The sequence below is a fragment of the Pelodiscus sinensis genome, chromosome 13 (assembly GCF_049634645.1).
Source record: "Pelodiscus sinensis isolate JC-2024 chromosome 13, ASM4963464v1, whole genome shotgun sequence".
In the NCBI taxonomy this organism is placed as follows: domain Eukaryota; kingdom Metazoa; phylum Chordata; order Testudines; family Trionychidae; genus Pelodiscus; species Pelodiscus sinensis.
The window spans coordinates 5,045,120-5,072,091 of record NC_134723.1 but is presented as its reverse complement, the minus strand read 5'-3'; the positions used below and the strand labels follow the sequence as shown (position 1 = coordinate 5,072,091).

General features: G+C 48.0%; 1 protein-coding gene across 2 annotated transcripts; it reads left to right on the top strand.

Annotated features, from left to right (window-relative positions):
* Positions 1 to 1,470: 1,470 nt before the first annotated feature.
* TNMD (tenomodulin) lies at positions 1,471 to 20,550 on the top strand. 2 transcript variants are annotated; one of them, XM_006137424.4, is made up of 7 exons: positions 1,471 to 1,634; positions 1,799 to 1,933; positions 9,538 to 9,678; positions 11,130 to 11,231; positions 14,490 to 14,643; positions 18,062 to 18,234; positions 19,968 to 20,550. In XM_006137424.4, the coding sequence occupies exons 1-7, from the start codon at positions 1,605 to 1,607 to the stop codon at positions 20,175 to 20,177; spliced, it is 945 nt and encodes a 314-aa protein (XP_006137486.2). In that variant the 5' UTR covers positions 1,471 to 1,604; the 3' UTR covers positions 20,178 to 20,550. The 2 variants fall into 2 exon arrangements, with proteins under 2 accessions (XP_006137486.2, XP_006137484.2); XM_006137422.4 differs by having other exon boundaries at positions 1,473 to 1,652.
* Positions 20,551 to 26,972: the final 6,422 nt, after the last annotated feature.

Sequence of the window (26,972 nt, the reverse complement as noted above, 5' to 3'; positions counted from 1 at the left end):
AAAAGGTAGAGTGAACAGAGAGCAAATTTGGTCTCAATGGAGCTGTAACTAACACACAAAGGACCCTGCCGTGCCCATTGCGCAGTAGTGATTCACCGACTGAGGCACCTGTCCCATTCAGAGTAGTAGGGAAATAAAGTCAAAGTAAAATTAATTGACCTTTGTCCCAGTTCTGACACAAACATGGGCCACCTAGTGGCCAGTTCCAGGAACTAGAACAGCCCGCTATTGACTGATAAGCTACTCCAATTTCTTACAGTGCAAGTGACACAAACCTTTGTATCTGGGACTGAAAGGCCTGTCTTCCCTTCCCGCTGAAGACTACGTTGATGTAAGATGAGTTTTGCCTAAACAGCGTAGTACTCGGACTTTTACACAGGAAAATTGCAAAGTAGCCTCTGAATAAAGGGGGACATTGCAGGAACTCTGGCGTGGTCCCCACTTTTGATCTTGTTCCAGCTTCTGCAGTCAGGTGTTAGCCGCTCTCACCCGGCACAAGTAGTCAACAAAGCTACGATGAGTTAAAGGCACAGCAGTATCTTTCAATAAATGTTTTTAAATTATTCCTTCCCTGTGGAAACACCTTGGCACTGCTCACATCACAGATGCTATCCCAGAATGCACCCTGCTGGGAGATCACACTGAGCCGGTGCTCAGTGAGTCCCGCTGGGGTAGGTGAGGTCACACGCTGAGCTATCTTCTGGGAACCAGGACATGCCAAGTTTTCACAGAGGGAGATGAGACGTCACTAAAAGTGAGTCGAACCCTGTTTCTATTCTGAATGCCCCAAAGCCAGGGCAGTGAGATCATGTGATGCATACTGATGGGTTTACCTCCATTTTCATGTTTGCGCTGCAGTTCAGCATTCAGTGCCCGGTCTAAGTAGGTGTCCTCTAAAGTCAACGGCACGCTGCTCATTTACACCAGCGTTGCATTTGACCTAAGACCTAGCGTTTCCAAATGAAGGATTCAGGAGGGGCAGAATGCTAGTTTCGTAGGCTCTGGAGCCATTCCGCTGGTGGGGCTCCAAAGCAGCCATCAGCTGGACAAACCCATTTCATCCCCCAGTTCCACCGCCCTGGCAAAGGACCAACGGCTCCTTCGAAAGTGCTCTTAAGAAACACACTTGCAGCTAGCGAGGGTTACAGTGGGAAGGCTGAAAAAACTGATGGGAGGCACAGCTGGGAAAGTTCGATGGGGGAGAAGATGGAGGATGCAAGGAGGGAGAAAGGGCATAACTATTGTCCAATGTTATTAAGCATATGAAGTGCTTATTCAATGTAGCTGTGAATGCAGAATGAAAGCTGTTGTATTCTCTCTCACCGAGTCACTTCTCCAATGCACAAGGCAATCGCTTTCTCCCCCCCCCCCCAAAAAAAAAAACAACAACACTGGCATGAATGCAATGGCACCCACACACATATACACATTTTGGAGCATTAAAAACTCCTGTGGTAAAGCAGGCTTCAGCATGACATATTGGAGTCACTGTAGCACAGTTTCTTCCCTCTCTGGCACGTGCAGTCCTGATCATTTGTAACTCCACCTCAGCAGTGGTTTCTCCGACCTCTCCACACACACAAAGGGAAGGAAATTGAGAGAGGATGGAAAAGAATTCTCAGGAGAGCCCCAAGGTCTGTCACTTTCTAGATGTAAGTTAATGATTTTCTTTACCCTTGCAGAATTTCCCATGTGATCGTTATTACCTGGAGCATAACAACTGTCTGATATATACGTGTGCAGCACTCCTTGGAAGGATAAGCAGACCACTCAATAGTGCTGTTTTGTAATTAATTAGGCAGAAGCATCTAAAACAAGAAAGAAGATCTGCAAAAGATACAAGATCTATGGATTGCTCCTCTGCATACTGATTATTTTTCTTATTCTGATATTTTTTGGCGTCAAATATTTCTGGAACCCGTCACCTAAAAAAGTAAGTAAAAATTCACTGATCCAGTATTTTTAGAGAGTGTTAGTTCACACAATTAAATCAAACAATCTTTTTAAAATATTATATGAATAGCAGTGCTGCTTACTACTCACTCTAAAAATCTATGCAATAGTTCGATAAACATTTTCTTATGCTGTAGAATAGTCCTGCTAACTTTTTTCTTTTTCATTATTCAGATCTAGCCTTTAGTGGTTTTAGTGCAATCTTTTCATAAGTAATAATTGTATAAGATGGAACTCTGCCACAACGAGTTAAAATTACTTTATTTCACCAGCAGCACATTTCATGATGAGTATGAAAATATTTTCCATTTTGTTTCAATTATCTTACCATAAACTGGTGGAAAAGTCATTATGCCACCACGCAAAGAGGAGAGGAAGCCAAAATCCAGATTGACTGACTGTCATGATTTATATTTTTTATTTTAATGCGTTTGCAATGTTAAGGGACAATGAGACACACTTGCTTTCAGAGGAATTTCAGCTAACTGGATTGTGTTAATTTATTTTCTGTTCCTAAGCCTGCAGTTCTCTCGTTCCCATTGTGCATATCTAGAGTAGCAAAGGGTAGATGGAAACAGGGCCAAAGTAACCCCTGGTGTAAATCTGCTGTCTTCACTGGCCCAATAATCTTATTTTTGGGGGGGAATTTCACTTTTATAGGATCATTATCCTTAGATGCATATTTCTGTTTGTTGAGTTGTTCAAATAGCGGCTCACAGAAAGGCATGTATTTTGGAGCCAGTAGACATGCGATAGGCTGGATACATTCCCCTCCAAACCTGATTCTCCTCCCACACCATCTTCCTACCCTTCCAGTTAGGAACATTAAGAACACACACACTATCACAGGTCTCTGTGATCCATAGAGTCCTATTTCCCATCTACAGTAGCCAATGCCAAGTGTGTTAGATCAGTGTTTCTCAACCAGTGGTACGTACAAGTACCCTTAGTGGTACTCGAGAGAAGTCTGGGGGGGTACGTCAACCCAAATGACATTTGGAGAAAACTGAATTTTTGTTTTAAGTTTTACAACGATTTATTATTTTTGTACCTTTTACGCCCAAAAATTTCATCGCCCACCCAGCTACGATTAAGTTGTTTAAACAAATGTGTTTCGATGGTAGAAAAAAATTGTATGTCTGAAAATTGTAGATACTGGGGATCCTTTTTTTTTTTTAAAGGGGTACTTTATAAAACAAGGTCGAAAAACACTGCTTTAGATGAACACCCACATCTAGCACCTATTCCAGAGTATCATGGAGAAAGGGTTCTTCGTTACCACAGAGAATGACCAGTTTATACCCTGAAGCACAAAGACTGCAGATCTTTACCATTTTAAAATAATACTTGTGTGACTATTACAATAAGCAAAATATGAGATAACAAATGGGGTAGGAATGTCATTATTTGTGTGCATACCTCTTTGAAGGGGAACTGCAACATTTGATGGGTATTCAGATTTGCAGTATGGGGAAACCTTTCTTTTTATTCTAGCCCATCTATGACCCCAATTTTATTCTAGCCCATCTCACATCCAAAGCAAGACTGCTAACCTCTAGGGCTGTGTCTAGACTGCAGGCTTCTTTCGAAAGAGGCTCTTTCGAAAGCATCTTTCGAAAGAGCCTCTTTCGAAAGATCACGTCTAGACTGCAGGCGGATCTTTCGAAAGAGCAATCCGCTTTTTCGAAAGAGAGCACCCAGCGAGTCTGGATGCTCTCTTTCGAGGAAGCCCCATTTACATTGAAGAACGCCTTCTTTCGAAAGAGGAACTTTCGAAAGAAGGCGTTCTTCCTCATGAAACGAGGTTTACCGCCATCGAAAGAAAAGCCGCGTTCTTTCGAAATAATTTCAAAAGAACGCGGCTTGAGTCTGGACGCAGGGGAAGTTTTTTCGGGAAAAGGCTACTTTTCCCGAAAAAAACCCTGAGTCTGGACACAGCCTAGGCTACCACTCTGCTTTTGCTTTATCCTTGCCCTGTTGTGGGAAGGAGTGTCTAGATTAGGCATTCCCTCACAAATGGATGGGTACGATAACTTTCATGACTGGCCAGGCTCATGGACACTGAAAGCCAGACTCATACTTGGACCCACAAGCAGACGGGTGTCATGTGTCTCACCGAGGGGTTGGTCTGCCTGGCGCGAGCCCTGCCCTCAGACGTTGAAAAGACACCACTTGGCATAACACAAGTAACCACCTGGCAGGGTCTGTAGTCTCCCCACTGCACACCTGACACAAGAACACGGTCCTCGACACCAACAAGCCACTTTTTGCCTGGTCCTTGCCGTCTCACATCCTTCCCCCAACCCCGGCACCAGGCTTCTGCTTGTAGATAAAGTCCCAGTACAGAGAGTGGTCCCAGGACAGCCTGGGGCTGGAGTTCACCGGACCAGCCAGCGTTGTTGTCTTGAGTGCAACATGGGCCACAGGATAAAAGCCCAGCTCCCTCAGATTTCTCAGGTTCACTCCAATGCAGAGGGCCTGGGCAAGACCTAGGCATTGCCTGAACTGCCTCCAGTCCTTGCCTAGTGCAGAAGGGGAATGTCTGTGGCACAGACACAGGCCTCGTCCCCTCTGCACAGGGCTGAATTTCACTCTGCACCGTGAGGGGGGTGGTGAGAGAAGGTCCAACGGGGGTAGGGCTGGAAGGAGGTTGATGGAAGGAACTTTTACAATCTGGCTCTGGTGCTGCCCGGACGGGCACCCTGGGGCTGCCTGGAAGCCTGGCCTGGCCTTCGTTACTTCCCTTGACTACATCTGTTTAAAATAAGCTTGCCGTTATTCAGAGCTGACATCTGCTGGAGATATTTTCATTCCAATCAAGGCCAGTGCCAAGCAGTAGCTTTGTAACTGAATTCAGCCGAGAGGCCTGCAGTGACAGCATTCGGCTGGGCACAGAGCTCCTGCTACTGGCAGAGGGAAATTTGGATCCTTTGCTTTCCCTGCCTGGGGAACGGCCCTTAATCGGCCCTCAAACGCTGCCGAACAGTGCAGGAAGAGCGAGCCTCAGCTGTGAAGCAGGCCTCCAGGGAGCTACCTAGCTAGCAGTGGGCAGTGAAAGGGGCCCTGGCCTAGTCAGCCAACAACTGCCTAGCAAAGAGCCCCACTCTGGCACAGACTCCTCAGAGACGTAGAGGGGGCAGGCTGTGCTAGGGCTGCCTCCAGGATTGTTCTAGCTGCTGCTCATGCTCTTTGCAGAGGTGCATAATCACTGGGGCACTGGTCCTCCCCAGCCATGCCCCTTCCCGCCGACAAATCTATACCCTTCCTCTCCTGCCCGCCCCATAGCGTGCCTCCAGCCTGGCCACAGCCTCCTCACAGACCCGGTGCTGCCCAACTTACCCCTCTCCGAGGCCTAGAGGGACCCAAGGGCAGCAGTGAATCAGAGCCCTTGTCTAGCAGGCAGAGGAGTGGATGAAAACTTCCCCACAACACTCATCACAGCTACTGACTTAGCCTGCAAGAGGCTCTGGGCCAAGCCCCAGCAGCGACAGATGAGCCTCATCCCGACCTTGTTTTCTAGTGGCTTAGATGTGACTGTTCTGCGGCGCACAGAGGACTCTCTTAATCCCGTAAAGGCCCAGAGAACAATAGACCCACATGTGTCGCGGGGTCCTAGAAATTCCATCCCTGGAGACACGAGCCCAGTGCAGCTCTCCTTCCACGGGGATGGGTCTGGCTGAGACAGGTCCAGTCACAGACATTACTTCACCCACTTTGTCTCGCCACAGACCCAGAAGGCCTTGGGCACGAGACTCCCTTCAAAACATACCTAGCGTTACGGCGCAAAGACCATAAGCTGGTCCTCAGCGTGGTTGTTCGATTCTGACAGGAAGCGTCTCACTTCCTGAAAATGTATTTTCTTATCATCAAACAGAAATAAAAGCCACGCCCATCTCCAGGCAGCCGTCGGGTCCTCACAGAGCATCTGCTGATCCTCTAGTTCCACAAAGCCTGAGCACAAGCTGTTGACCCTTTTAGGAAAGGTCTTCCCCATGCTTAAAATGAGTGCTTAAAGGAGACGGACTGCACAATAGAAACATCGCCCCTGCATCTCACTGCTAATCCACAACACAGAGAGGCAAGGGTAAAGCAAAAGCAAGCACGCAATGTTACCCAAACGCACAGAGGGTCAAGCCACCAGGGATAGAAATATTACTTACACACGTCTAGGAGATGTACCAATAAAAAATAAGGACATTACAAAGTGCTCAAGAGAAGTCATTTAACATTGCAATGGAGAGTCAAAAAGATTTTTTTCTATTATTTAGCTATTAAAATAAAAGTGGACCACAAAGAAAAGGAACGGTGTGTGTGTGCCCTTTGCGTTTCATTGTGGAGCAGTGAGGGGCGTGTGTGAAAGTGTCCTGCTTGTTTGGGTTGTTTTAATTTAAAAATATCAGGTCTTGGCTCCCCGTGCCCCACTGGAGGGCTTGAGAACAGCTTTCAGTTGCAAGGGGACACGGTTTTTAATCTTTCCCAAAGAAAGATTTTTGCCAGTGGCTTGGTAGATGTTGGAGTAACGCGCATGTTAACAAAAGCAAAACAGTTTTAAACAGCTTGTCCAAATATCCAAATATCCTTCTCCTCTCAAATGCAATTCCAGTCTCTGGAGATTTCACAAGACAACTCTTTTTCCAACAGTCCTGAGTCTTCCAGGAAATCCAGGGTAGACAAGGGTTGAGTTTCTAATGTTAAAAAAACACAAAAGCTGCTCTGGCTCTCTTCCTATGACTTTAAGAAGTAAAACGTAGCAATAGGCTAATTTTTCCCCTTTGCAGTTTTGGCTCTATAGCTGTGCCCTCCTCCACCTTCATACAGTAACGCTGAAATAACCTGAACCTGCCATTTAGTAACTTTATATGGACAAAGATGACAAGATACCAAACCAAACGATGATCACAATGCAGAGAACTGTATGAATTCTGAGATGACTCTCAAAACGATCCGTAGCTCTTTAGCCCAATTTAAAAATGTACAACTCTCCCCAAAATAAGCAGCTACGCCAAGCCTCCAAATGGGTTACTTGGCTAAACTCACAAGAAAAATCATTCCCCTGAAACAGAAGAGGACTCTAAAGAAAGGCTACAATATGGTTTCAGATTCTTTTGTGGATGATTTAAAGCACAGGCTGTACTTTGCCTCTCTGAACAGGCAGCAATCCAACATTTTCTAGCTTTTAACCTAATTTTTCCATACAGTAAAATCTATTAACGTGTATATTTTAAAAATCCTGCATATAGCTACCGAGAGAGGTTCATGATTGTCAGGGAGACACTGAATTTTATTAATGTATTTTAATTTTTAAAGTGGGAGGCAGCACTGGCTAGTGGTTAAAGCACTGAACTGGGACTGAGGATAGCTGGGTTCTATTCCCAGCGCTGCCATTTGTTTCGTGGGTGACGTTGGGCAAGTCACTTTACTGCCATGTACCTCACTTTCCCCAACTGGAAAATGGCAATGATGCTATTGACCACCCCCGTAAAGGCCTCTGACCTGACAGATGAAAAGCACAATATAAGAGGTAGGTGTTCTTCATGAAAACCCAGCCCTCTCTGAACTGGTGGCCTCTCTGGATTGCCATCGCGGAGTCTGCTCCTCATGCAGATTTGAATCCAGGGATGTGTATACAGCCAGAAGTGACTAGCCAGGCAACAGGGATTAGACCGACCTGAAGATGGCACCGAGTCTCTGAGCTAATATTTTTCTCTATTAAAATCGAAGTTGCTCAGAACTTCTGCCCAACCAGGGCAGTGGCTGGAGCCAGGCGCAGAAGCCCCGGTGCAGTTCTGCTGCAGAGAGCTGGGGGCAGGGTCTGCACGGTGCCCACCTCCTGGGCCCCATAGAGCACAGCAGAGGTGAGCTGGAGCCTGGTTAGGGCTGGTGGACAGGTGCAGGGAAGGATTCCCCCTGCTTTCCGCTTCCAGTGACACCTGCTACGCTCTCCCCGCCTCTCCCCCCACAGCCTGGCTGCTCCGGCTTAGGAACTGGCCCCATGAGGACGGTTGCTTTGCTAGCCCTGGGGGCACATGTCTGTTGAGCCACAGCACGAAAACAAACCAGCAGCGCAGTGCAAGCTCTGCCCGTCACTACCCAGTCCTTGGCCTCTGCGGCGAGTGCCCACAAGGTGCCAGACCCTGCTAGCTGTGGCGTGGCACATTTCTCCTGGGAATCGGCAGGAGGCCCTCCCATCTCACAGGCCACTGTTTGGTAAGGACTGTCACCTGGCAGCAAGCTGTCTGTGGGGGGCACACCCCTGAGCCCTGGGGGAAAGGAGAGAGCCCCAGAAGAGCTCTGAAAGAGCACGTTCGGAGAGGCAGCAGTCTAAGCTCCTCAGATGCCACTGAACCTCTAAAGAGGCTTTCTGGGGGGGGGGGGCGAGAGGGGCCTTTGCCTCCCCAAGCCACGGAGCCCTTGGCCCTGCTGCTGAATTAGATAACCCTGTGTTCAGGCATCCCGCGTACTGGCTCTACAGAGGTTTCTGTGCCCTTTGCTTGAGGCCTCTCTTTGATCCTTGAAAGAGAATCTGGAAGACAACTCACCCGCTTTAACCGCTCCAGGAGGGCCATTTGCATGCTTCAAAGAGCATCTGCTACTAGTCAGCCTTCAAGAGTCAGGCATCAAGAGACTAGGGGGCTGCCTAGTGCCATCCAGAGCTGGCGGCGGCAGCAGCAGGTACCTGTGCAGAGCAATGCGGATTGTATCTGAGATCTGCGATTAACTCGCTGTTCACCCCTTTCAGCACAGGGAGAGTACCAGACATGTTATGCTGCAAGGTGTTGACGATTGCCCTCTCTAGACTATCACAGACCTTGCTACGGCTGACGTGTATTCTAACGCCCTTATTTCTGGCTAAAATTTTGGCGACAAAATAGTAAGAACGTCCACACTGTAATGTCACTTTTGTTGGGAAAAATGCCCGGTTTTGGTGACAAAAAACGTTCACCCCATCAGAGACTTTTTTTCCTTTTTTCTCCCTTTACTGTTGACAAAGCCACTGCAGACGCTGCTGTTTGTTTTATCCATAACTAGCATCTACCAGTATTCGTATCATTGCAGTGATCATGTTCTGCCGTGATGGAGATTTTTGAAATCCAACCTGAATCTGGATTCAGGTTTCGCAAGTGACCTGAGTATTGGGCCATACCAAAATCTCAGGCTTTGAGATGTTCAAACTCCAGGTCGACACCTTCGTGAGTCAATTATTTTTGAAGTATGTCTATACGTGAATGGACCAAGTGTCTGAGCCTGACCCAGGCATGACTCCTGTTGAAATCCATCTATTTATCTTCAGTTTTTCTGTAACATCTGTCACCATCATCTGTAAGCATAGAGGTTTAGAGTATTTTGCCTGAGCGAAGTATAGGTGAGCAGAGCAGCTTGAAAAGCAACCAGCAGATACTAGAAAGCAGAGATAACTTGTTTCAAAACTGTGGCCCTTTGGCACTGTTGCTTAGGAACTTTTATAACCATCTGCAGAAACTGTGGGACAAAAACAATGTAAAAAAATGTTTTTTAATTGCTACATAGACAAAAATTAAAACATTGAGATGTACCTGCCTCTATTTATATTTCTTGCCCTCTCAGATATATGATATGGAGCACACATTCTTTAGCCATGGGGAGAAAAAGAAGATTTGGATGGCAATAGATCCTCTAACCAGAACAGAGACATTCAGATCTGGAAATGGCAGCGAGGAAATTTTAGAAATACATGACTTCAAAAATGTAAGTATGCCAATTTTCTAACCCTTCTACAATGAGGCAACCAAATGGTCACGTCACACGGATTTGTCTGCTGGCCTCGGTTTGAATGTAGCAGAGCTTGGGAGTGACCTATAGGCATTATTACCATCAAATGGGTTTTTAGGGGCTGGCAGTCTCAACCCAGTTTCTTGTAAGAAAGTGTCACTATCACGGCTGGCACCTCGGTTCACAGTCATAACAGAGACACCAGGTATGGAGGGGGAAAACGTGCCACTGCGCTGAAGCCACGTCTCACAAGGTATTTCCTTCTCCGATTAGGTCTCTTATGTTAGGATGAGGCTGGATAAATAGTTGGATAGGAAAACCTCACAGATAAGATTTGGGAACTAGGGAACAATGCTGAGGATCCTCAGGTATTTCTCAATAACAGAATTACCCTCAGGGGAAGATGCAATTACCTCCATTAGACTGGTAGGGAAACTGAGGCAGGTTAAGTGACTTGCCCAACTTTGCCCAGCAGGTCAGTGGCAAAGCAAGAAATTGAATCCAGGTCTTCTGATTACCACTGCTGCCTGTACTTTAAACACTAGACCACACTCCTCCCTATACTAACCATCACCCCCTATCCAAATTCTTAGTCCTATTGTTCCATCTTTTGAATTCCCTCTGCAGAAGTCTTGGCTCACCTTATAACAGCTCGACTTCACAGGAGCTAATAATGTGCTTAAAATCTTTGTTGGATTAGGGCAGGGGGTTCTCAGTGAGATCAAGCCCTAAGAGCTGTATAGTGCTGTTTGAATTAGCCCCAGCTGGTTGCATTTCATTGGCTGGGTGAGGGACGCCACTCCACAGCATGCTTTGGACATCCTTCTGGTACTCTCAGTGGCATTTAATACTGGAGCTCTTCACCTTGGGGATGGGGATGGCCCATGAAAACCTGTTTTGAAACCAAAATCTAGTCACTGGATTTATCCTTGCAAATGAATGTGACTGTAGTAAGTCTATAAAAAAATGGTCGATCTGTCCATCAGTAGGGAGAGCATTAAAACCTCATGACAACCTACTTGAAACCTAAATATAATTCCTATGAAAATACTTTGTTCAGTGACACTTCCCAACGTCTGCATCTAATAATCCAGGAAGAGTTGAAGGCTGAAGATTCATATATTCAGAATGCCAGATTACACTTTATTCATTTATTTGTGATGACTGAAGCTTATGACGGTTATAAAAAAATGGGCATCATGACTGCCTTTTATTAATCCCTATATTTAGCTACTTGTAAATAGCACCACTCTCTAAAAACATGCATCGCAATATCCCTTAGGAGATCTTTTAAACACATCTTAGCAACATTGCTGAAGAGAGTTTGCACAAAAACTAACCATAACTAAACTGTCATCCAGTGAGAGTCTCTTTGTGCTGCTATTTAAACGTTCACATTTCACTTGCCTGGCTGTTGTTGCTTTTAGGGAATAACTGGAATCTTTTTGGGAGGACTTCAAAAATGTTTCATCAAAACTCAGAAGAAAGTAATACCTGAAACTACAGAGGCAGAGATACAGGAACTTGAGGTATGTAAATAATATAATAAAATTCTGCATAAGCCTCTCCTTGTGAAACTGACTTTGATAGTTTCATCTAGGAATCAGAGCGTGTTGTCATTGCAACTCCATCTGCTCCACCCTTCACTGACAGTTTGCTACTATGGAAGAATGAGCGTTGTGAGTGTGTCATAAAATTATCCTCTTTTAGAGGATTGTTGGTAAAAATGACAATTGAAAGAGATGGGATGAGACAGACAAAATCCCCATCAGTATGATACCAAGAATCGAAAACAATAATCCTGCTATAGTTAAAAGGCCACAACAGTTTAGGATTAGCAGACGCCAGAAGTCAATCTAATGAGTCCCCTAAGGATCCAGCTAGACTGCGGGAGGGGTTCAGGATACAAAACTCTGCGGTGTCCAAGGAACGCGTTTGCTCTTCTGCTTTTTTTTTTGCAGAGCAAACACGTTCTTTCGGAAGCCCCTGTATTCCTTGTTCTATGAGGAAGAAGGGGGATTTCAAAAGAGGGTTTTTTGTCTGACATTTGGCCCAGTCTAGACGGGCCAAATGTTGGAAAAGCCTCTTTCGACAAAAGTATCGGAAAAAGCTACATAAAATGCGGAGAGCACTTTGCATAGCTTTTTCCGACAAACAGATGTAGTTTAGACGTACCCTAAAAAAGAATCTTCCTAGTGCTCTGTGAGCACATCTACACATCAGGGCTAAAGTCAAAATAAGCTACGCAACTTGAGCTACGTCAATTGTGTAGCGTAAGCCAAAATAAGCAATTTCGACTTTTGACACATCTACACAGCAGGAAGTCCAAGAAAGAGCACTCTTCCTCCAACTTCCCTTACTCCTCGTAAAATGAGAAATCCTCCAGCTTGCCATTATTTTGACATTATGTCAATACAACCGTTTGTACTGTAGACACAGACTACATTATTTCGGAATAACGTCAGTTATTTCACTATTACGCTGCTGTGTAGACAAAGACTAAAAGAAAGATGAAAAAGACATGAAATAACAAGAGCAACCATGTTTAGGCAACAGTAAACCAGTAAAGCCCGGATTCAGGAAGGTGCTTATGCATGTGCTTAAATCCCATTGTGGCCAATAGAATTTAATCATGAGCTTAAAATTACACAGGGCTTTCCTGATTCAGGGCCTACATTTTGAAGGGGGCTTCTGCCTTTTGAGTTTTCAACCACAGGTTCGTTGGTTATTTCATGAGATTCTCAGGGTACGGCTACACTGCCACTTTTTTCGATTCTTTTGTTGAAAGAGGCTTTTCCAATATTTGGCCTGTCTAAACCGGGCCAAATGTCAGAAAAAAACCCTCTTTCGAAAGCCCCCTTTTTCCTCATGGAACGAGGAATACAGGGGCTTCAGAAAGAGTGTGTTTGCTCTTCCGCACCAAAAAAAATAGCGGAAAAGCAAACGCATTTCCTGGACATGGAACAGTTCTTCCGGGATGTATCCCGGAAAAAAACTGTGTAGTGTAGCTGTACCCTTATAGAGCTTTTGGGCCATCAAATAAGCATGATTTTTAAAGCTTTACCAAAACAGTATTTCTCAGGATAGAGAATAGGAAGAGAAAACCCAGTGTGATAAACTAAGATTTAAGATCTAGTGATTTCTTCCTGTTCATGGCTACTCTGATCAACAATCATTTCTCTCCTCCCCTCAATAGCCCAATCATAGATGGTGGTTAAAGCAGATCAAAATACAAAGGGGAATTCAGCAGCTTTGAGATGAGTCTTGGTATAATTTAGCAATGGCAAATAGTAAACAACATGCCAGCCTTCTGCCTACCCGCGGGTATTTAGTAAATAGCTTGGTACAATCCAATGCAATATTCATTTGTATAGTCTCATTCATAAAATCGGCATGCCAAAATAAGCTACAAACAAATGAAATATGTGACACATCTGGTATAAATGACAGAAAACTGTCATGCAGCGGTGTCTTGTGAGGAATAAATGAGCGCGCTTGGCCACCAAATCAGTAACAGAAGGAGAGAGAATTTGCGAGGAATGAGCAAGGGAGAAAGGAGATGCTTCAAGCTGAAATTCCAAAGGAGTTGGAGAATGGATGAATGGGGGAACGCAGACGGCTGTTCCAAATGGCAGTTTTGAAGCTAGACTGGGTTACGTCTACACAGAGGTATGATGTGACGGCAGCATGTATAGCCATACCCAAGCCAGCTTTGATCTACCACAGTGTTTCTTAAACTTTTTAAGACCAAGGAACACAAAACAATTTTTTTTATGAGGAACACCAAGGTTTTTTTGTTGAGCCCCCCCCCCAAAAAAAGTCAGAGGGGAAAAAGGGTTGGGGGAAAGATATTGGGGGGGGGGGGAAGGTTGCCTGTCCCTTTAAGGGTGGCCATTTTGAACGCTGTTCTCCACAGAACACAATTTAAGAAACGCTGATCTACCACGTTCTAATAACAGCATCGGTGGACCTGCAGCAGCACAAGCAGCAGCATGCGCTGTCCAAGCCCATCTGGGATCCTGGGCCCAAGCTGCCGCAGCTTCACTACTAGGGTTTCTGGAGCTAGGTACCTCCAGGCTAGCTCGGGTATGTCCACACATGCTTCAGTCCCACCTCTGACTGGCATGTGACAGGAGAGAATGGAGGGCTGGAGTCAGGCTTACTTCGGTTGGCTAGGAGCCTGAAAAAAGCCACCTCTGCCTGCTGACGGAGCTATGCTGGCAAAGCATTTGTGGCATAGGCAAGCCCTCAGCTAAGCAAGCAAAGGGGCGTAGAAAGAGACAAGGGCCCTGCTTATTCTGCTTCTTCAGGAGTAAACCAGAAGTAACTCCATTAAATTGAGTAGGGCTTACTCCAGGGGGCCACGTCTGCAATACACATGCTAAGCTATGCAGCTGTGGCATAGACGCTACCTGCACTGATGGAAGGGGTTTCTCCAGCGGCGATGTAGGTAATCCTCTTCAAGCAGCGGTAGATCAGCTGACAAAAGAATTCTAGCGTCTATACTTGGGATTAGGTCAGTTTAACAGTGGCATTCAGAAGTGTGAATTTTTCACACCTCTGAGCAATTCAGCTAGGTTGGTCATCATTTGAAGTGTACAGCCAGGGCTAGAGGTCAGAACAGGGGCCCTAAACCTTAAGGCAAAATCCATGGAGCTTTAAAACCAGGGAGCGCACTGTTTCAACAAGGTATGTCTTTACCAAAGGAATCTGAGGAGGGGTAGAAGCCATGGGAGGAGGTGGGGTGTAGGGCGGTACACCAAGGTGACACCTCATTCTTCTTTCAGGAGGGTGAAGTGATGACAACCTACTTTGAGCAGTCCATGGTCTGGATTCCAGAGGAAAAACCTATTGCCAACAAGGAATTCCTAAAGAGCTCCAGAATTTCTGACATCTGCAAAAATGTGACCATACACTGGATCCATCCAACTCTGATCACAGGTAAAATAGGCTTTTCCCTCGCTCCTGCTGGCTCCCACAAGACTAACGTGTTAACCAGCCTGTATTTCCAGGAACAGCTTTGCAGTCAAATGAACTGGTCCGGTCTTCCCCTTGAAATCTTGTGTGCTGTGAGTTGGCACAGAACAAGTTTTCAAAGTGGAGTTATAAATCAAAGAAATGAATGCAGACAGATCCACTACTATGAGAAAAGAGCCAGTGTAAAATAACTATCCAGGCCTTTTCCCTGCAAAAAGTCAATCTGTCTTTCATTATCAGCCCTCAGTCAGCCTGCCCTCTATCACAGGAACAAAGAGAAACCTTTCTTTGGCACCTGAAAGGAAGCCAACCCTGTCTAGAAGACATGATTGGAAACCAAGACAACTAAATTCTGTCACTGATTCACTGCGTGACCTCAGGCAAGTTACTTAGCCCCTTGAGGTCTCTTTCCTCATCCGTGAAGTGGTGATAACAACACTTACCTTTCTAAAGCAGCGTTGAGAGATACTAGAGTAACGGCAAATTCTCTTCTATTCGTGAACCAGAGAACCGTGGCTGTTGTGTGGAGTAGTAACTGTCAAGAGTGAGGCGGTCAGCCAGAAAGACACTGCTCTGTTGAGAAGCTCAGTTCAAATAATGGACCAGGAGAGTGGGAAACTCCTGACTCCACCAGAACTCCACCTCAGGCCGGGGTGGTGAATCCACGGCGCGGGTGAGAGGACTGGACCCCCACAATGAAAACACCGAGGGGAGGGTTTACGTTTTCCCCTCTGCGACAAGCAAGCTGTTTGGCATGCTCAGGCCAAGGCGTGGCTCTGCGGCTGCTGCACAGAGGTGGGAGCGTGACCCCATGGCGCCGCTGGGGAGCAGGGTGATCAGGTCAAGTCTCAGTTACGCCCCCCCCATGCAGACCCTCCTTCCTGCTCCCGTCCTCTCCCTGACACCCCAACTGCTCCTCCCCCCATGCAAAGCACCCACCCAGCTCCCCTCCCCCCATACCACTCACCCTGCTCCCCTCCAACCCAACACCTCAATTGTCCCTCCCCCATACCACTCACCCTGCTCCCCTCCAACCCGACACCTCAATTGCCCCTCCCCCATACCACTCACCCTGCTCCCCTCCAACCTCTGACAATGACTTGACCCTTCCCCATGCAAAGCACCCACCCAGCTCCCCTCCAACCCGACACCTCGATTGCCCCTCCCCCCATACCACCCACCCTGCTCCCCTCCAACCTCTGACAATGACTTGCCCCTTCCCCGTGCAGAGCACCCACCCCACTCCCCTCCTAGCACTGCCATCCCGACTGCCCCTCCTTTGCCCCACCGCTCCCACCTCTCTCTACCCTCAAGGCAGAGCACCCACCCCACTGTCCTCCTGCTGCTTTTGACTCCCCCCTACCCGGGGTTAGGCTTCGCTGTGCCGCTTCTCCCACCCCATTCAAAGCAGCTTCTGCTGCCTCTGCCCACGGGCCAGCTGCATATCCAGTGGCAACACACAGGCCTGACATCACCAGAACCAATTCTGATTGGCTGAACATCCCCCAAGGGGTCACCCTGTCTGATGGAGCCACAAGACAGGCGGGTGCCTCGGGGGGGCTGTGAAGGAACCAAGTCAACTGGGAAAGATCTGCATTTGTGCTCAGCAGAACCTGTCCCTGTGCGGGCGCTCCCGGGACTGGCTCTGAAAACGGATCAGTTTGTAAGGCTGGCAGAGCAGACTCTGTGCCATGGGCAGGGGCGGAGTCTATTAAGGACCTGGTCAGCAGACAACAGCCAAGTGCAGTCAGCAAGTCCCATGACTCTAGGTGGGGAACCTTCTCTTTCTTAGTGTTCGCCTCTTTCCTAGGCGTCAATTTACAGCCCTTCTTCCAAGCACCGGGGCAAAGCAAGGGGGAAGGTGAGCTGAGATGAACCCCTTGTTCAGCTGCCCCCTGCTTCTCGACCCAGCAACACGGCAGGCATTGATGGGCTTGCTTTCCAGCTTGCGTCATGTGGGGCTGCCCATGCGTGGTGCACAGCAGGCGGGATGTTCGTAAGGAGGTATCCTTCACCCAACGTCCAGTCAACCTTTGCTACAGGACATCTGAATGTCAAAAGAATAACTGGGTTCAGAAAAGAACTAGCTAGGTTCATGGAGACTTGGTCCATCAATGGTTATTAGCCAGGAGGGCCAGGGAGGCAGCCCCGTCTCTGGGTGTCACAGGCCTCTGACTGCCAGATGCCAGGACTAGATGACAGTGGATGCATCACTCAGTAAATTGCCCTGTTCTGTTCACTCTCTCTGAAGCACTGGGCACTAGCCTCCATCAGAAGATCAGATACTGTGCATGATGGACCATTGGTCTGACCCAGCATTCTTATGATGTTGGGTGTGGTTTACTGCAGCTTTGGAGCTAGTAGGAGGGCAGGGCTACGCAATTTTGGAAGCCCCACAATGATACTCACAGCACATGCTGCAACTTAAGTGTGGTTTCATATACATGCAAATATATATGCCAATATATGCAAATAGCCTCTTTCACACTGATGGACATGAATACGAAGATTAAGGCAAGACTACACAATGCACAGGCCACATTTTAAGTCAGTTCTGCTGATATTAATAAAATGCAATATTTACCCAATTGGATCAATGCCCACAAAACAGATATCAGACAGGATCACAAAGAAAAAACAGTTTCTTGCCATTTCAACCAGAAAGGACATTGTCTCAACGACTTGATTACCTGCATCCTGCTTCAAAGACCTTTTAAGACTTCACTTCAAAGAGAATCCTCTGAACTGTCATTCATGCTTAAATTCGACACTTTACACTCAAATTTGAATAAAGACACTAATTATCTTACCCATTACAAAGATAGCTTCCCCAATTATCACCTCTAATATCATTAGCTCACAGACATTTACCTCTCCCTTCCCCCCTCCATTCCCCTTCAGTTCTGAAATTTGATTTGTCCTTTTCATATGTATTTTTTTATTTGTATCCTTTGGTATATATGGTTGTGACTATTTTCTTCCACTATTTGATCTGAGGAAGTGGGTCTGGCCCACGAAAGCTCATCACCTAATAAACCATCTTGTTAGTCTTTAAAGTGCTACACAGTCCTGTTTTTTGTTTCACCCATATAACAGCACTTTTAATGAGCAATGACAGTCCAGGAATTTAACTACTAAAACGCATCTCAACAGAAGACTGTTATATTGACGACTTTTTTTGTTTTGGCTCCCACCCGCAGGCCACATGTTGAGCCCCACGTAAACCCAAACTGCACCGTGGACCACAAACAAACAGGTCGCATGTTGAGTATCCCAATAGTAGGGCATTGTGCCATATTGTGTTAGAGGTGAACATGCCATGGTCCATACAACCCTCTCCGGGGCTGTTATTTGTTATGATTGTTTGTGTTGTTGCTCCTAGCTCCTGAGTTGCAGGACTTTGAAGAGGGAGGGGAAAGTGAGGTCCAGTTTCTTGTGAACAAACGAGCCAGGGCTGAGAGACAGAACGAGCACCATGTGGACAAAGATGCGAGGCCAGGAAGTAAACGCCGGAGCCGGCAGCTAACGGAAGAGGATCTTCCTGTAAATGACTACGTGAGTCCTGGGGAATAATTAATGGGCAATGATCAATGTCTCTCACTCGGGATGGACTTCAACAGCAGGAACACTCCCAAGCGCCAGCACCTGGTCTACGTGATCACCTTTTTCTGACCACTGGCTGCCCCTGACACGTGACTCTGAGGGTGTCAGCACTTCATTAAAACAAGAATCCCAGTACATGATGACATTAGAATGGCAGGGAGTGGTCATGTCAGTGAGAGGGTTTGTTTGAGTGCCCCCAAAGCATGGTTAAGTCATAGTAGAGCAAGCTGGCCACAATCCTTCTTCATAGTAGGAGAGGCCATGGTTCTTGGATTGTAATGTCACATTTAGCTTGACTATGGAGAACTGGGATCTAGTGGGTAGGGCCTGGGACTCGGAAAACCTGTCTCAGCCACAGATTCTCTGTGTGACTTATAGGGAGTTCAGTAACCAATATGCCTCAGTTTCCTTGCTCTGAAATGGGAATAATGCTTCCTTACCTCCCAGGGAGCCCATGAGGCTAAAACCTATTAGTGGCCGAGAAGTGCTCAGATACTAGGGACGAGGGCTGAGAAAGTGCCAAACTCGACAGAAAACGGAGCACTCCAAACCGCAGCTACAACCAACGCGTAGGCTTGGTGGGCTACCCAAATTCCAGAAGAGTCCAAATGTTCACATCGATTCTGTTAATTGTGTGCGGTGCTCACACCCTCCTCTACGGAGCCAGGCTACTTCTATCCCCTCAGGGCAGAGCTGAGAAGTATCACCTGCTTCTCTTTCCAAGAATTGCCCAGTTCTGGTGAATAACGCCACTGGATGACTTCACTAGATTATCACTGGATCTTGGGAGCACAACAAGAAGAAGATAGCACTGTATAATAATTAATCCTCACTGCCTCCCCATAAGTGAAGGAAGTGGTATTAGTCGCATTATGCAGCTGGGGAAACCGAGGCACAGAGCAGTTAAATGGTTTGTTCAGTGGGTCGGAAACAGGATTGCAGCTCAGAAATCCTGAGCTCCCAGTCTGGTGTTCATACGATGAGGCAGCAGCATTGCTAAGGTCCTCCCGGTTTGAGTCCTGTTCCCTTTAGGGCCAAGGAGAACCAGATGAAATCTGCCCCTCTCTGCGCCTTTCTCCAGTGCCTGGCGGCTTTGGCTCTCTTCCCGTTCCCAAGCTCCCAGGGGTTCGGCTCCTCTCCTCACAGGACCCTCAGGGATTTTGTGGTTTCCCCAGCCTGCTGCTTCTCTGCTTTCCCTCCTGGTACCTTCTGCTGCTTCTCCATCACAGGCCTATTGGAAAAGGGGGCAGAAGCACTTTGTGGAGCCTGGTCCCTCCAGCCGGGAAGCCGTGGCAACAGGAAAGAGGAGCAGCATGGAGACCTGGGAGTGTGAAGCAGGCGGGAGAAGGATGAGGCAGGGATGGGATGGGAGGAGGCTGGATGAAACACTGGCCACCAGGCAGAAAGTGAGGCCCAATGTTCCAACAGCAAACGTCTGTCGTGGGTGTCCAGGGACTGAGAAGCTCTAGGCTGGGGGAGACCTTGCTTGGCTTCTCCGGCCCTGCTGCACCTGGGGCCTGGCTGTGCACAGCTGGGCTGAGATGTAGGTGCTGGGGTGAGCTGAGCATCTAGGGCAGTGTAAGCATCCCCCAAGCGGGAGCTGGGACCTCGCCAGCCCCCGTGGTTTGGGTTCTGCCCCTGGCACCTCCTCCCTCTGACGTGCTCCTGGTTGTTTTCTCTTCCAGACGGAGAACGGACTCGAGTTCCACCCCCTGTGGGACGAACGTGGCTACTGCTGTGCTCAGTGCCGGCGCGCCAACCGGTACTGCCAGCGGGTGTGCGAGCCGCTGCTGGGCTACTACCCGTACCCTTACTGCTACCAGGGCGGGAGGGTGATCTGCAGAATCATCATGCCCTGCAACTGGTGGGTGGCACGCATGCTCGGGCGAGTGTAGGGCCACACACCTGCAGGAACAAGGGAACTCTAACTCATGTACCCCCTCGCTGTATAGAGGGACCCTACTGCACCCTAATAGCCTCCCTGTGCTACCAGCCTGTGAAACGCAGGCTGCTTCATTCCTTGATTCCTGCTGCGTGCGCCAGCCATGCCTGGCAGATCGCACCGCCTGTGCTGCTGTTCCCGTCTAGTCCATATCGTGCTGCTGGTCCCTGCAGTATCCGAGGGCCTGCTCAGCACAGCAGGTGCGGCTGAACGTTGCACCGCTTGCAGTGGAAAGCTCGTGGGCAGCAGACAGAGGACGGGAAGGCAGGGCTGTTTGTGCCGAGTCCTAAGAAACGCACCAAACAATAAACATTTTCGATGAGCAATTGCACGTCGCCGTCTCCGCTGCTTCGTGGCTGTGACAGTGCAGTGCCAGTGCCAGCGTAGCTCAGGTCACAGGTCCTAGGCTGGCTCCGCTAGCCAAGGTTGTACAAAGGCAAGGGAGGCTGGCAGCACGGTATCCGGGTCGCTGCTGTGCCAGACGGCCTCGTTTAGACAAGCACATCTTGTTCCAGCACACAGATCGACTTCCGCAGCCCAGCCCTTCCACCTCCTCTTAGGGCTGCCAGATGGTTTCAACAAAAATACCGGACACGCTTGCCATTACATCACAATCTACATTATATCTTATGTAGAAAATACCAGACATTTATATTTTCTCAATTTGTTTCCCCGAACAGAAAGCTCAAATACTGGACTGTCCGGTTCAAAACCAGACCCCTGGCAACCCTAGCTCTTCTCTAGAGACAGAAAGGACGCCGAGGGGGACAGGCTCACCAGAAATCCAGGTGCCGGGGGTTCGTATGCCGGCACTCTACCAAGCCAGCAGCTCAGTGTGATGCCATTGTCTGGCCGAGGTCCTAGACCTGGTACCTGTCCCATTTGAAATAGCCCATGGCACTTCTCACATGGGAAGTTTCCTACTTGAGTAACTGCATCCTGCCTGGTCACTTTCCCCGGCCTTTCCAGTAGCACACAGTAGCCTTCACTTCCATTTTCATGGGAAAATCTGCCCCCACGTGCAGGTTACTGCGTATTTATCCACTACGGGGGTTGTACACGTTCCTCCAAAGCATCAGCTGCCTGCCACAGGTCACAGGACTGGATGGACCACTTATTTGAAAACTGTTGCACAGCATTGCTGATGCAGAATGATGGCCTCCCTCTGCCCCACAGGTGGCTGTAAGGACCGTGCCTGGACAGGGTGCAGTTGCTACAGTAGCCATCTCGGGCATAAACCACAAGCAGGAATCACAGGCACAGGGAAGCCAGGCACAAGCAACACGGTGCTTTAACTGCAACCAGCAGGAGTTCCGATCCACACAACTGGCACAGAGCTGAGTGCCAAGAGGTAAAGAAAAACCACTTGAAACCGCTGTCCTGCCCTGAGCAGACTGCGGAGGGGGGATTATAGATGAGGCAGACAAATGTCAACACATCAGAGGTGGCAAGATGGGCAGTAGCTACTCCAAAGATGCTCTCACTAAATGAGGGTCTGGCAAGCCAATACATGATTACCAAAGAATAATACTCCGTACTACATGGCATCTCCCATCCAGGAGCTCATCCCCTTTACAAGCATCAAGGAACTCACCCTCCCAGCCCCGGGAGGCAAGGATGTATTGCCTTGTATCGTGCTTTATTCACGATTACATAACCTCGTTCTTGAATAGCCCCCAAGATCATCAAGTATTTTACCAAGGAAGTCAGTATCAGTAACTGCATTTTACAGATGGGGAAACTGATGCACGGAGCAGCACCATGACTTGCCAAAGGTCCCACAGCTTTCCGTCCAAGGCCCAATCTCCTGGACCACCCTGCTCTATGGTTTCTCCCCTTCTCTCCAGGCATCTTGGATCTCCCCTCGGGTATGTCTACACTGCCACCCTAGTTCGAACTAGGGTGGCTAATGTAGGCATTCGAAGTTGCAAATGAAGCCCGGGATTTAAATATCCTGGGCTTCATTTGCATCTTGCCGGGCGCCGCCATTTTTAAATCCCCCTTAGCGCGGACTCCGTGCCCGCGGCTTCACGTGGCACGGAGTAGGTAGTTCGAATTAGGCTCTAGTTCGAACTAGGGGGGCAGTGTAGACATACCCCTCCATAGCCTTAAAAGGAACAAGGCCCTGTAGCTACAAAATCAAAGTGCCTTAGCCATCTGGCTCCACTGACTTTAAAGCAACAGAAAAAACTTTTAAACTGTTCGGACTAACCACACACACAATCCATTTGGCATATAGCAGTGGTACAGGCTAACAGCCAACATCCCTTATTTTTTTCTAATTTGATTTTTTATTTCGTTCTTTTAAGTGCTTGTTTTAGTAAGAGGAAGGATGTACTGACCACAGGACTGCTATGGTAGAGAATGGGCAAACGGGGACAGGGCAAATACACCAATATCTTGAAGCGATATTGCAACCTGTACTGTTCTTTTTCTCTCTCATCTAACGTAAGTCTCCCTGACTGCTGAGAAACCTTAGAAGGTCTGGCAGGTCCACACAGATGAGCCTCTGAACACTCAGCTCCACGCCTCTTAGGCTTTTCTACATCTCTTTGGCCTACACACTGGGCCGGAGGTGTCCAGAAACTTCCATCAAGCTAGCATTTTATACCTCATTCATTACCACCGCCTCCAAGCAGGTAATTCCTGGTCCCAGCTGGACTGGAAATTCCATGAGACTAGCCTCCATCATGAGCTTAGCCTGGACTAGGGACATTCACCATTGCTCGAACACTGCGGCTCCATCAGCAGTAACAAGGTTGGAGGCCCTACGCAGGTCATCTAGCCTCGTTCACAGCAGAGCAAATCAAGCGTATTTAATTACCGGCAGCGGCTGCAGACAGGGGCTCTTTCACATGTGGCCTCCCAACATTACGAACCTCAGGGGAGGTGAACCAGTGTTTATTACCGTTATCATTTGTATTGCAGTAGTGCCTAGCAAACCTCAGCATGCACCATTGTGCCAGGCACCAGACAAACCGAACAAAAAGAAGCTCCCCTGCCCCACAGAGCTTCCAACGTAAGACAATGGGGCATTTCTGGAGCCGGAGCTAGGGTTGCCAGGTTTCCGGTATTGGCCCAGACAGTCTGGTATTTGCGGCCTCTGTCTGGTAAAAAACCCAGAAAATACCGGACATGTACCCAGGGGCGGATATAGGGCAGGGCGAGCGGGGTGGCCGTCCCAGGCCCCGCGCTTCAAAAAGTCCCGCACATGCACCGTGGCGCCACAGCGCATGCGCCGTGGCAAAGGGGAGCCCCGCAAAATGGTCATCTGCCCCTGCATGTACCAGACGGAAGGCCGCATGGGACATTCTTCTGGCAGGGGTGGGAGGAGAGGGGGGATTTAAAGGCACGGTGACTCTTTTTTTTTTTTTTTTTTGCTCAATTCAGTCCCCCGTTTCCTTTTGCTCAACCAATTTTTTTCCCCGCCATGTTTAGAATTTAGCGGGGAGGGATAGCTCAGTGGTTTGAGCATTGGCCTGCTAAACCCAGGGTTGTGAGCTCAATCCTTGAGGAGACCATTTAGGGATCTAGGGCAAATCTGTCAGGGATGGTACTTGGTCCTGCTGTGAAGGCAGGGGACTGGACTCAATGACCTTTCAAGGTCCCTTCCAGCTCTAGGAGCAAGGCAATCTCCATTAATTTAGTATTTTTTGTGAAAGTATCTGGCAACCCTAGCCTGAGCTGTTTCAGAGTTTATGCTTCTTAACTTAGTCGGGGACCTGAAGAGCAAAGGCATATGCAAACAAAAGGGAAAGAATAAACTTTTCCAAGCCTCAAAGTTTCTGGGCACATTTGGAAGAAGGTTAAATAAGTTTATGTTACTTCTAGGCCATTCACCCATGCCCAGGCCTCATTTGGAGGCATTTCTTTCAGCTAACGGACGCCAAGATGAACAAAGACATGGAGCTCTGTCATCAGCCTCAGCCCTTCTTGCATTCCCAGGACGGGCTGTGTTTCTCGCTTTGATTTTCCACCCCCGCCTTGCGTAAAATAAATAAATAAAAAGCCCTTTCATTGTACAGTCATCTTTGTGGACTCACAACCCCTTTGCAAGAGCCGTGATCACTCTGTAGATTTCAGAGAATAAGCTGTTCGCTGGCTGGGCTGCTCGGAGCTCTTTTGCATGGATTTATGAGACTCCCAGTAGAAAATCTATCCCCGAGCTTTGCATCAAGTCCATGGTCTGGCTGGACATAGAATGGCCATTTCGGCTTTGCCATCTAAAGCTCAGATCTTAATGAGGTATACACGGGTGGTCTCTGTTCCAGTTAGATTGTTCATGTCAGGGACCGTGGGGATCCTTATATACCCTGAAGCAGAATTTCTTTATTCCTTTCTTTAAATTATATTTATGAGGCTGTGTGGTGCTGTCAGACAAGTGCTTCCATCAAAGGAAACCCAGGGCACGCTGCTCACAGCTCAAAATCCCCTGGAAAGGAACATCACAGTTAAATCCAGAGAGCAGCTTGTTAACAACACCACCGATGCCGCACATCAAAGAGGGACGAGCCACAATAAACGGCCTCGGTGGAACACCTCCGTTAATAATCCAGTGCAATCCCACAATGCCTTCCCGTCCCAATGTGACTTTAAGACGTGAGGCTGCGCTTGAATCCTATTGAAATTTTCATGGGTTACTGATATAGCTCACTCCTGGGCACAGAGCAGATGCTGGGGACAAAAATAACTCCGAGCCACCCCCCAGCCTCCCACAATCCTGTGGGTAGTCAGAGGCCATCAACTTAGAACAGCATGAAGGGTGCTCTCATTTATGTCAACTTGTAGTGGGGCTGCCCAAGGGGTTTTCCCACTGTGGCTGCCTTCAGGCTACTTTGCACTGCCCATGCCACACAGAGCAGCCAGAAGTAGAGTGGGGAATCTACCCCCCAATTACTGATTGATGAATGAGCAACTCGGAATCTTCTGGATTCCTGAGCAGAGCTGCCAAGCCGGAGATCAGCCCATTATTTAGCCACATCTGAAAATCTGTGGTGGGAAGGGAAAAGATCTGAAGTGACAATGCATGAGGCTTGCAGATGTGTTGAGAAGCATCCACAGGAGAACAAAGAAACTGACGGGGAACAGAGAAAACATGGCTCCTTCAAACCTCCCAAGAGCTGCACTTAGGCGTCAACTCACATGTCAAAGACCTGACTTTCCGTGCAAAACTCTGCCCCGTGCTCATATGATCTTAGGGAAGCGACTCTGTGTCTTTTCTTTCATCGGTAAAATGGGATCACCACCATCACCTTTGCAAAACACGGAGAGCAACAGATTGCAACATATTCCTTATTCTTCAGCTACACAAAGCACCCCCAACCACATTACAGAAATCTAGTATGTTCGCAACATAGTAAAAAAAAGAGTGTGTGGTGTTGTCCAAGTTGCCTTTAACATATTTTGAGTAGCTGAGCTACATCAGACCCTGCTTACAGGGCCGTCCTCACCCATAATACACAGAATATGCAGTGGTATGAGGTACCCAAAAATTTGGGGCACCACTGGGTCTTAATGTCCACTCAACCAACCTCTTCCTACCCTGTTCTGTGGTGCTGCTTCCTCCGCAGAGGACGTAGTTGACTTACAAGTGAAAATGCCCGCCAGGCCTATTAGCAGACAATGAGCCTATGAAAGAGCCATTCCAGTGGCAATGAAGCCATTTAACAAGTATTTGCCAACCCCAGGTAGAGATTGTCAGTTTCTGGATTTACTGAGTCAACTGGACCTTAGTTTAAAATTTGCTTTAAAAATATTTCATTAGCGTGTTGCTGAAGCTTATAAAAATCACAGCTCTAAAATATCACCATCTCCCATAGGCAGAGGGCCCCCATTTAATAGTACTGCGCAGTGTCCCATAAAGCCTCAGGATGGCCCGGCCTGCTTAGATCATTAAGCTCCTAGAACTGACCTTGTGGTGCCTTTGGTTCTGTGTTTGTACAGCACCTTGCACCATGGGGCCCTGCTCCACAGCTGGAGGCCCTAAGGGCTATGAATAAAAAGAGAGCCGCACTGAAGTCAGCCACCCTGCTCTCTTGTGCTATGTTTAAAATGTACAATAGAATGATTGGCCTAGGTATTCACACCATACTTGCACAGAATCTCTTGTTAGCAAGGCCACAGGATGAGGGGGTATGGACGAGGTTCCCTCTCCCGACCACCCCGGAGAGAATTCAGCAAGGAATGTGGTGGAGGTTCCAGCTATACAGGCTCTGAAATCAATGAGCTTTCTCAGGGTTGCTCTCTGCTGGCCAAGGGGGAGAGCTGCAGCTATTTCAGAAACTGAATTCCCGCACTTTCGTGTAATATAAATATTGTACGGGAAAGACAAAGCAGCGTCTGCAGACCCTGCACCCCCTCCATTTCGCCCCAGAACAGGAGAGCAAAGAAAGCCTGCGATTCAGAAGCCGGCAGGGACACGACCCAGAAAGCCAGCCCTGTGGTTTGCATGACCCCGTGCTCACACTGCTTTCTCTGGAGGTGGGCAGAGCTGAGCCAAAACGCAAAGTGCTCATGGCTTATTTACTGCAGCTACATTTGGGACAAGGGAACATGGGAAGAGAGATGAGGGGCTCGTTCCTTTTTTTAACTCCCTGAAGAAGGGTTGGCATACGCTCTCCCCTGCCACAGGTGTTATAGCAGCGTCTCATGAGCGCCCTCAACTCCTGCTGCTCCCTGCTTTGGACCCCTCTCCATAAGGTTTTAGAAGAGGCAGGGATGCAGAGCATCCTTAGCAAGTCACATCTGC

Bases quoted from the DNA above. Each gene is read 5' to 3' on its own strand.
- TNMD (XM_006137422.4), top strand. From the start codon at position 1,605: ATGGAAAAGAATTCTCAGGAGAGCCCCAAGGTCTGTCACTTTCTAGAT. The intron at 9,679-11,129 runs GTAAGTATGCCA...TGTTGCTTTTAG, and splicing joins AAATACATGACTTCAAAAAT to GGAATAACTGGAATCTTTTT. The intron at 18,235-19,967 runs GTGAGTCCTGGG...TTTCTCTTCCAG, and splicing joins ATCTTCCTGTAAATGACTAC to ACGGAGAACGGACTCGAGTT.